Source organism: Apteryx rowi, unplaced genomic scaffold (genome assembly GCF_003343035.1).
Source record: "Apteryx rowi isolate R43461 unplaced genomic scaffold, aptRow1 scaffold_80, whole genome shotgun sequence".
Classification (NCBI taxonomy): domain Eukaryota; kingdom Metazoa; phylum Chordata; class Aves; order Apterygiformes; family Apterygidae; genus Apteryx; species Apteryx rowi.
Genome location: NW_020451094.1, coordinates 430,726 through 441,661, shown reverse-complemented (window position 1 = coordinate 441,661; position 10,936 = coordinate 430,726). Strand labels below are relative to the sequence as shown.

Below are 10,936 nucleotides of genomic sequence, written 5' to 3'. Positions count from 1 at the left end.
GCCCGGGAGCGCGGCCGCTCGCGAAAGCCGGGTGACGACTTCCACGCGCGCGAGAGCCAATGGAAATTTTGAAAGCTGAACGCTTTTCAGAAAGTTTCCGTGCCTTTCGGTTTGTTCTTAAAAGGACCCGTTGACCACAGCGTATTCCCGACTCGCCCTATCAGTTATTGGCAACTCTGAGGTTATTTTTCAAGAGCAGCAGCTAAATGTGGGAGGACAGGGGGACTCACGGCAATTTGTTTACCTGATGGCTGGACTCCCCCCTTCCTTTGATTTATGTTTATAGGAAATATCCTTGCCTAAATGGAAAAACACATGAAAGAACATTACTTCTGCTTCCTCTGCAAGCAGAGTACATGTTTGTCAGGACCTGTGCCTTGTGACAGGTTGAGAGAGAACATTTTGGGGAAGGGAAACTTTCTGACAACTCATCCCCGAAAGGCAGACTCACGATAAGACTCCCAACGGGCCCGATCCTCACTGGGAGGAAGCGGCGCCTGACTTCAGTCATGATATGCTAATTTACAACAGAACAATCCTGGCTGAAAAAGCAGTGCTGGACTGCCCCAAAAGAGGGTGCAAAGCAAACCGCCCAAAATGAGTGCAGGAGACAGTCCCGGCTGCAGACCACTGACATTTATCAGCTCATAAGCAAATGTCACGAGGAGACAAAGCAAAAGGGAGGTGGTGGGACAATAGAGTCGGTGGAGAAGCATTTAATACAGGCCTTTGGACATACAGACATAGCAAGAATTACGTTTGCATTTCCTATGTATTTCCTACGTCCTCGCTGCCCTAGCGCCAGGCGATCCTCCTCGAGGAGGGCAGCCTGTAGGGTGCATGGAGCGTGGCCTCAGGGGCGTCCCCTCCCAGGGTGCTCCCTGGACTGCGGGTTGCAGGCTCTGCGAGAAGGGATGTCCCCTGAGCAGGTCTCAGTTTTCTCCCTCTGAAATTTCCTGCAACATGCCACTGCTTTAAGGCTACACGGGAAAGGTGAAGGGAAATGCATGCTTTCTCTCCCATCTTTTATGCTGTCCACCTGCCTTGCATCCCCTCCTGTTCACCACTTCTTTACAGAAAAGAGATTTCAGCAGCATCATAGGCTACTAACAAGAGAAGGAGCCAATCCTGTAAACCTCCCACCTGAGGCTGATAGAAAGCTGACAGCTTTCAGTGACAGAAGACCTAGTGAAGAGAGAGAGCAGAGTCCACCCAACTGGTAGGTATTGTTCGAAACATCACTTAGCAAGAGATCCACAGCTGTAGCTATGAAAGACATAAACACATCTACTTTCAAAGGCCCTTACTCAAAACTGAACTGGGATGCACTAAATCAGCCCCCACGTTCACCAAAAAAAAAAAAGAAAGAAAGAAAGAAAGAAAGGAAGGAAGGAAGGGGAAATTCAGATTAGTCACAAAGAAGTTCCCCCGCCTGCTTCTCTGTGCATAAAGCACTCTCCTGAAGGCACTGTATTCATTTCACCTCTGCTCCTGGGACAGGGCACCGCTCGTCCACCCTACCTCTGCTGCAGGCACTTGGGACCCCACTGGGCTCCAGGCCACTTCCCCCAGAGGTCAGTGCAGACCAGCAGAGATGGATGGACAGCCAGACATGGAGCCGAAAAGGCAAGAGCATCAGATGGATCTCGAAAGGGAACCTGCAGAAGATGAGTGGAAGAGCTGGCAGAGAGGCCAGATGAGGAGGAACACGCTGCACCTCGTGTCTGCTGCTGCTCAGTGGATATTACTGCTCGTCTGCTTGATCTACCTGGGCATAGATGTTCTGCAGCCCTCAACGGTAAGAGCTTGTGTTCATCCCGTTGTCTGCTGGCCTGTAAAACTTTGTATGGGCTTTTTTTAAGAAAAGAAAAAGCATTTAGGTTCATCCCTAACCAAACCACTAGTTTTTAACCCCTTCCTTAATAATTATCACTTTTTTTTTGCATCTCCTGCCCTCAAAATAATATCCAGTGTCACCAAGTGCAGGGTTTAGGGGACGGTTTATTGGGAAGGGGGATCATTCCAAGAATACTCTTTGCATAGCAGTGCCGGAGGTGGAGCGGCCTCCCGGTGAGGGAGGTCTGCCTCCCTAGGGATCTGTCCGCTGCCCCAGTCTGCAGCCTTTGGTAGTCACTCGTGCATATTTTCATTTAATTAATGGAATCATCTGGGTAAGTGTTTGCTTTCAACAAGTGCTAGATGAAGAATGAGAACCCAGGTTGCTTGTAAACATCTCCTGAACTTTTTTTAATATGCCATACAGGCAGGCAGATATGTCAGAAAGAAAGCTAACTTGCGACAACCCTAGCAAGACCCCTGGCACATTCCAGCATTCCCAGCATGCATATATACTGGGCTTTGGAAGTAGTCAGCTATATCTGTAGAGGAAAGTAAGTGTCTCTGTGTGCGCCAACAGGACAGGCACTGATTATGTGATCAAAGAGTGTTTCCTTCACATATAACATTGTTCCAAACTCAATATAAATAACAGAGATGCTTGAGACTCAGAATACTTTAGCAAAACTTGCAGCAAATATATTTTCCTCTTTTGCATGTTTGCAGACAGGTGGATTGTCAACAACTTTTCACTGCTATTTCAGCACCGCTTATGCGCTAGCTACTTCTCCTCCCACATCTTCTCCAGGCGGTTTGTAACACTCTTAAAATTGTTATGCTTCATCTTAACAGAGTTCATTCTTTCCTCCCACTTAGTCTTGGCAGAGAAGCAACTCAGGCACATAACCATGCAAGGGTTCGATGGCCTAGTGCTCTGGGTCCTCTGCTGTTTAATGGAAACATGACGCTCTGTGCAAGTTTCACTGAACTGAGTCTCACAGCAGTTATTAAACTTTAGAATGATATCCCTGACAAAAGATAACTCATTCCATTCGGTTGAGTCCTCTTTCTTCTCCCTCCACTACTTGGAAGCCAATGGAGAAGGGCAAGCTTTCTTGCTCTGCTCAGGATGCAGTAACCTCTCTTGTGTCCCACTCTAGCTGTGACTCCTGGTCTCCTAATATCTCTCAGTTCTGTAAAAATGTCAAGTCAAATCCTCTTCCTCTAGAGGAAGGTGGCACTGGCTGGCATTGCTGCATGTGAACCTTACAAGCCCAAGATGGCAGCAGTTGAGGAGGAGACACAGTACATGCCTGGAGTTTCCCTTCCTCAATAAAAATGACTGAAACAGGATGCTCAAGGAGGAGTTACTGCAGCAGATGAAAAGTCCAGGCTCTGGGAGTCACCAGAGGACCCTTTCAGTTTTAAACACTTGCTAAGTGCAGGCTCAGAACTGGTTTCTATTATTTTAAGTAGATAACCATAGTCTCCTGTTCTGACTGCACCATGCTGGGCAGAAGAAGTCTCACTGGCTGTACACAGGGGGATTTCATCGGACTGGATTTACAGGGCTCTGTAATATAGCAGCGGACCGACTGTATAAAAGTCTAGAGGAGAGGCAACAGTGCTAATCTGACTTGTCTCGCAGGGCAGTTTAGGGAAACAGACTTCATGGGGTTTTCAGAACCATGGGCACAACACCATCATCATCAGAGTGGAGGGCTCGAAGAGCTGGTCCATGGGAATAACTGAGACACCGCCTGGCACGGCACTGTCCCTGCTCCTGGGAAGAGTCTCCTTCTGCTTTCCAGGGCTGGAGACTGCAGGAATAACTCCAATAGCAAGACAGTAGCTGTGTTTTTTAATAACAAGACTATGTTTGATTACTTTCTGTTGTCCTCACAGCTCTTAAAAACCCTGGAGTATTCAGTAAAAATACAGCATAAATAACATTACAGCACATGCTCGAGAGATGAACAACAACATCTGCAGTCCAGACTGTGCTTAAAAAAAACGGGCAGTGATCTGTTTTTCTGTCATGATGGGGCTTGGAGAGCAAGCCTCACTTGTAATTTTCAAAGGAGCAGCAGTGAAAAAAATGCTAGTGATAGTTAGCTTTTGCACCTGCAATGCTTATGACTTCCCATGTTTCCCGGGACAACCTCCTCTTGCCGCATCAGTTGGGATAAGACTAAGGACAGGCCACTCAGATGAAGTCAGAGGGCATGAAACTCCCTAATGACAAATGAATATGAGGTAAAAGCCTCTAGCAGGTTTGGGAATTTAAAGGCTCCTAATGATCTGTTGCAAGAGGATTTTGCCTGAGAAGAGCAGGAAAAGATGCAGGAGGAGTAATTTTGCAGAGTTTTAACATAGATAAGGAGGATGTGGCCATAATCCTAGTATCTCCTGGTGCGGAGAAGGTATGAGCCACTCGCACTGCAAGGTAGTCTGCAATCTGTATGATACAAGGAGTCAGGCACATGATTGCAATGGCCCTCTCAGTCAATGCATCCCGTTATGGTCCCCTGAGATTTGCACCCTCTGCAATACGAGCCTATTCCCAAAACTTCTGCCTCCTGACACTGCTCTAGAAACTGCAGGATAATAATAAATAGGAGGTCTTTGGGAACCACCTCACCAAATCTCATGTTTGGGGATCCTGAACAGGCAAAAATGGTGTGGTAACTGTGTGTAAATGATGCAGGAGAATCTGAAGCAGTTGCTAAGGAGTCCCTCTCTGACCTGGGACCCTCCTGGCATCCTTTCCTGCACACCATATGAAGGCAGAACAGCAAAATAGGGATGATGAACTTTGTCACTAGCTCACCAACTCCTTCCCACTGCTATAGGTGAGTTCTTCCCTCTGCAAAATCTGTTAGTAGATAGTTGTAAAGTGCTTTGTGATCATGCGGTAGTAGAATAGAGATGTAAAACAGGCAATGTGCATCAGCAACAACGGGGCTGATGTTCTTACAGTTGCAAGCTTGTCACCTAACCAGTCCATGTTTAATGCAGCCTACTGTCTACTGGTGGCCAGGCAGGACAGACTGCAAGGGATGTTGTTTGACCTCTGAAGCTCAGTGGTCCCGTGCTTAGCTATCATCTTGTTGGGAAACTACACGGAAATCCCAGCTGCCTGAGCCAAGGAGTCAAACACTTGTGCACTTAGGCTCATAGAAACGGAGCAAGTGTAAGGCTCGAGCTGCTGCACAGGATCAGTAACTGAGGGGGAGATAGTCCCACTGGAATTTATGGGTGATCATGCAACAAAAACTTGTATTTGGTAGCTGAGCCAGCCTTACCCATGGAAAAAGTGGCAAAGCATCAGCTCTAGAAGGGCTAGAGGGTGCCAGAAGAGGCCTTTCCTACTGCCCGCACCCGGCACCCACCTCACACCGGGCACAAAGTGGCCGCTCGGGTCCGTCGCCACCCGCTCGCCTCTGCCAGGGCACAGCCCTGAGCCTGCAAGCTGCGTGTTGGTACTCATTCTGCAATCTGCTGCTTCCAACGCTCCTCCTGCGCCCAGAGTGAAGAGGCTGCTCTGGTCCTGTATCAAATGAGGCTAAATATATAAAAATCAGCCCAACATGAATCTGACTAGCCCATTTTTCCCTTAGGAAACCTATGGCATAAATAAAGAAAAGAAAACGGAGCAGCAAGCCTAACCTTTCACTCTTTAATCAGGCAAAACGCTGAGGACTTGTGGTTGTGAAGCGACTGCAGATTTGGGCCTCCTGTGGTTAAGATGAGAGATGGGTTTGAGATGCAAAGTTCAGATTTAAAAATCTAATATAGAAGCTTGGTGTTTTGCATATCTGATCAGTAAGATACACGCTTCTGTATTTGCATTCACTTTTTCTGTTATAAAATGCAAGTCAACTTTAAGGGCATCTTAAAGCACTTTTAACTGAGCCACCGAGAGACACACATCCTGTAACAGCCTGGTCCAAAGCGCAGGGAAGTGATTGAGACAGCTTGGTGTGCACCCATAAAGCCAGGCGTACCTCTCAGCGCTCTGCAGGATGAGGGAGAGACAGCGAAGCAGCACATCTGGGTCTCGGCTCTGCAAACAGCCTCGGGGGCGTCATGCAGGGGGGCTCTGTGCCCCGAGGGCTGAGCCTTCCTTGCTGAACGACTCGATTACATTCGCCAGGATGATTTTCTAAACGGGACCAAAACTACTGGGCACGCTCAGGAGGGTTTAGCACCTAGCTGAGAGCCGGACTGGCAAGGAACTGCGGTAAAATCGTATTTAATAATGACAATAATAATAAAAGCAAGTAAAAAGCGCAGCCGGTTAGCAGCAAGTGTGCGTGGCCGTGCTGGCCCCGCGGCGCTCCACGCCCGGACGGGCCGGCGGGGAGACCCCGGCCGCTCTCCCAGCCCCGGTGCCGGTGCCCGCCCGGTGCCGGCGGGAAGCGAAAGCGAAAGCGGCGGCGGGCCCGCCCCGGTGCGCGGCCTCACTCCGCCGGGTCGTTAACGCGGATTTCTCTTCTGTTTTTTAGTCTCGGAGCGACAAAGTCCCGTGGACCTACATCCAGTACACAGGTTGGTGAGCGCCCGGGCAGGGGGGCGGGCGGCCCGGTTCCCCCCCGCGTGTCTGCACCCCGCGACGGCTCCCGGGGAGCGCTCCCCCCGGTTCCCGGACGGCTCCCGGCACCCCGGCACGGCTCCCGGCAGCCCGGCACGGCTCCCTGGGCGCCCCGGGGCGCTCCCCCCGTTCCCGGACGCCTCCCGGCACCCCAGAGCGCTCCCCCGGCACCCCGGCACGGCTCCCGGCACCCGGGCACGGCTCCCTGGGCACCCCGCGGCGCTCCCCCTGGTTCCCGGCAAGGCTCCCGGCACCCCGGAGCGCTCCCGGCACCCCGGCAGGGCTCCCGGCAGCCCGGGGCGCTCCGCCCGGTTCCTGGCCGGCTGCCGGTGCCTCCGGCGCGCTGCCCCGGCTCCCCCGTGCGGCTCCCGGCACCCCGCTCCGCCCCGCTCCGCCCCGCTCCCCGGCAGCTCCGCGGTGGCAGCCGGGGGCCCCTAAAACGCCAGAGGTTGTTAAGCACTTCGTGTCGTGCTAATGGGTATTTCTTCCGATGGAGGAAGTGGCCAGGAGTGCTGTCTGGCGGGAAGAAGTGCGAAATCTGTCCCAGCGAGTTGGCTAAACCAAACAAATGGGCTTTCCTGGAGGGGGAAAAAAAMCGCAGTTTTGGGTGGATCTCTGCAATAGTTACATATTAAAACAAGCCTTCACTCTGAAAGAATAAGAAATGTATTTTCGAGAGTTCGCTGTGTACATACAATACACTCTTGAGGGTATTTTTTAAAAAAGTAATTGAATTCCTGATTTATGAAAAATGTAAATGATTTCCTGGGGAATAGTAAACTTATAGCAGAAAGGGCAGTGCTCTGCACATTGCACATTTTGCCCGAAGACATACCTCAATAATAGGAGAAAATATTAAAATATATAAATCGTACTTAAAACATTGTTGACAGTTATACTTTCAGAGAAGATTATATAGGTAGCAGTGAGTGTAACCTAATATTATACAGAGAAACTCATTTTCCTAGAGAAAAAGCTTGAGAAAATTGGCCTCAGCCAGGAGGGGCTGTGTTGCCTGACAGGAGACCTCTAACAAAGTCTTTGCATCAGCATCCCCAAGGTCTCAGCCAGTGCGCTGAAAATGCAGGAGCACAGCTGGGAAACATTTCCAGCATAGTTCAGAGTAATCTGAAGTATGCTCATTCCAAGAGAAAACCTCTCACACTACAGTCTTGTTTTAATTTCTCCTGGCCCTGCTCTGTCTTAATATGTTTCTTCCTCTTCACTCTCTAGGCTGCTCTTTTATCCTGTCTTATCTAAAAAAATCCAAACCCAAAGACATAGATTTGTGTTATCAGCATCTCTAGAGTAAGCTCTTTTTCTCTTCCTTTCAGCTCTGGCCACTTCTCTGTCTTTATGTTTACTGTTTTTATTTTCTGTTCTTTTTAGGAACCTGTGCTTCCTAAACTCAGAGGGATGCTGTACTTACATGTCTGTATTTTAAGAATGAAATACAGGCAATAGTGCATAAACAGAAGTTCAGGGGGATAATTCATATAAATTGGAGCTGTAGTCCAAAAGGCACAGCTTACTCAGGAACAGGAACCTGGAAATTTGCACTACAGATCTCTTTTTTCTCTGGTTCCTTCATGTCTGGAACGGATCACATTCTAGATCCCTTCTGTCCTATTCTCTATTTCACACTCTTCCTTTACTATATTTTTCCACCCTTCCTGCAGTCAGTCTTTATAAAAACACCCTCTTCCAAGAAGTTATTTGCCTTCATAGGATTGTCTTTGCTTTCTTCCATTCCAGGTGAAAGTGTCAAAGGAACTGCCATGAATCTCAGTGCTGAGGCAGGCTCTATTCATATCAGAAATGGTTCCCTCATGATCACGTGCGATGGCCTCTACCTAGTGTCCTTGAAGGGTGTTATCAGTTTCCCTGAGCTGGAGAAAAACGACTCACTGAAGCTGATACTGGGGAAGACAAAGACCAGCGAGGCTCTCTGGGAGCAAACTCTCCAGGACAACGGCAAGACAGTAGATCTCATCACGATGCTGTACTTGTTTGCTCAAGATAACATCGCCCTGTGGACCAACACAAACGCCACTGTCAAGGGTTTGTCCTTTAGCCTTGTGTTACTAAGTCCCATCTTCTACTGCTTACTGTAGAAGATGACATATTAAAAATGTAATATGTAAAGTACGGCCTTTCCTACCAACACCAAACTAGAGCCAGCTACCAATACATCCATTTGCGGGAGGCTTGTTCTTACAAGCTGTACTTGTACCGGAAGACTGCTCTAACCTCCTGTCTTGGGGCTATGGAAAGTCTCAGCTGGGGTGAGATAAATCACAGTGCAAATGGGCTTTATATAGTGCATGCCATGTTTATCTCTTTGGAGCTCTATRCACCTATTTTGCTATCAAGGATGGATCTTCCTAACACTGGAGAAAACACTGGATGCATGGAGCCCTTGAGAAGAACAAAAATGAAAGCCAAAGTCACTCAGCTTTGCTCAGATTCAGAGAAACCCTGGGTTTCTCTATTTATTTGACAGTATCTGTATATAGTAAAAATGTGCTGTACATTTGCTAAAATAAAAGTCTGTTAAATCAGGAAGATACCTCAAGTGTCTCGAAGCCATTTGGAGAATGAAGAGAACAGATTCGCTAAACAGCTCTTTGCCTGGCAAGGCAGGAGAAAGTGAGGGGGCAGCAAGAAACTTCTTTTGGACTGATTCTGATAAATGCTCTCTGACAGGTTAAGGCAATGAAAGACAGACAGTATTTGGAAAGGAGCTAACAAGACTGCACTGGACAGCAGAAATACCGGCTCTGCAGTGACTATGGGGTTTTAGGAGCAGCTTTTAAAAGAGATTATAAGAACTGGCTGTTCTAGCTGGCTGCAGACTGCTGAAGCCTGAGCCAAGAGGACGTATATTGGGGTGTTTACATCTTGATACCAGCTCTCAGAGACATTAAGCTGAAGGGGAATCCCCCTCAAGCGTGCACACCCAGACTCAGAATTGGCTTGACCCCAAAATAAGATCCAGGCACGTAAAGTTTGGAAAAACACAAAGACTCTGGTGTTGGTGGGTTCTCTGTAACGGTCCAAGTGAGACCTCCAGGTCTGCACCTCTTTTCTGCTGGGATGGTTCAGATAGGTCCTGTGAGCCTCCTAACAGACCTAGCCAAACACACACATCCTGGAGAGCTTCACAGGCCTGACCTCCACGATGTGCCTGTGCACCCATACACAACCTGCCCTTGCTCCCATCACAGTCAAGAGACAGATGGCTCTTGATGGCTCATGGCTGTGCGTCCCTCCTCTCATTACAGCTTGCGGCTGCTGAGGACGAGGACTGCCTTTCCTGGGCTGATAGCAGCATGCGATCTGAGCACACAAGGACCTACCATGGACACAAACCCTCCTTATTGTAGGCTTGCTGTGAGGAGCAGAGCTGCTGATGCCAAGGGGCTTAGGTCCCAGCTGGGGCCAGGAGCTGTGGTTCACACTGCCCTGGTTCAGAGGAATTGCTCTCCCCAGAGAGACAGCTTGCATGGTGGCATGTACAGCCAACAACTGTCATATTTTCAATTTAAGAGGTGCAGATTTCAAGGGCAGATTGATGACCTTGCTCCCAGTGAACTCCAGCAGCCTTTCAGCATCTCACTGCTGACTGTACACTCCAAAGTGATTGTTAAAAGTATTTATGTATTTATACTATAGGCATAAGAACATTATTTGATGTTTCTTAGAAACACTGGGAAGCTTCAGACTTCAGGTTGCCAGTGCTAAGCTCTTTGCAGATGCTCTCAAGTTCCTGGAGTTTTCCTGTTGCACAGCAGTGGGTGGTAGGCACCATGCTACCACCCACCTCGGCTCCCTGGCTCCTCGCCAAGCGCGCCACAGGGCTCGGGTGCCAAAGGGAGCTTAGGAAACCTTCCAGGCTTTGGGGAGCTTTTCCATGTGCTTTCCACTGTTGTTGGCAGGTTTGATGCACCTCCCTCCCCAGAGGCCTGCAGGAAGCCTCCATGCTGAAGCAGTTATTCGTTCAGTGCTGGGAAGCAGCTTTTTCTTATCTTGGGACTGAAAAGCCCTGGGCTGACTTGTGCCTCCAGGGTGCTGCTGCCCAGCTGCAAGGGGCGTTTTGGACTTTTATCACTGGTTACCTGACTGCTACTCTGCCTGCTACCGAGACTGAAAGCAGCTGCCACCCTGACCCAAAGTTGTGTACTGTCATGCTCTTTGGCTGAAATGAGAATGTTTCCTTTCCTAAAAGTTAATAAAACTTTCTTCTTTAACGTTTGGGCTTGCAGTGTCCCTTTGGAGGGGGGACCCTGGTTAATTATGCATTTAACTGTATTTGAGTAGATATCTTTACCAGTATGAAAAGTATATGAAATTTTCATGTACTTCTGTTTTTACAGATAAGCTTCAGTTTCAGCTCACCCCAAGGATATGCAAGTCAGGTCCTTCCTAACAGGCTTGTTCACAGCTTCAGCCAACATAGGCCAGATCATGCCAGCAATATGAAGAGGTGCACAGGCTACAAGAAAG

The 10,936-nt window shown here is 48.8% G+C and overlaps 1 protein-coding gene across 2 annotated transcripts in view; it reads left to right on the top strand.

Annotated features, from left to right (window-relative positions):
• TNFSF4 (TNF superfamily member 4) overlaps positions 1 to 10,680 on the top strand; it is a 24,355-nt gene extending 13,675 nt beyond the window's left edge. For both annotated transcript variants that reach the window (XM_026089213.1, XM_026089212.1), the window contains 5 exons: positions 1,078 to 1,219; positions 1,501 to 1,798; positions 6,345 to 6,387; positions 8,186 to 8,491; positions 10,369 to 10,680. In XM_026089213.1, coding sequence (XP_025944998.1) covers positions 1,595 to 1,798; positions 6,345 to 6,387; positions 8,186 to 8,491; positions 10,369 to 10,469 — 654 coding nt within the window. In that variant the 5' untranslated portion in view covers positions 1,078 to 1,219; positions 1,501 to 1,594 and the 3' untranslated portion in view covers positions 10,470 to 10,680. The remainder of the gene's footprint in view (positions 1 to 1,077; positions 1,220 to 1,500; positions 1,799 to 6,344; positions 6,388 to 8,185; positions 8,492 to 10,368) is intronic.
• The last annotated feature ends 256 nt before the right edge of the window (positions 10,681 to 10,936 follow it).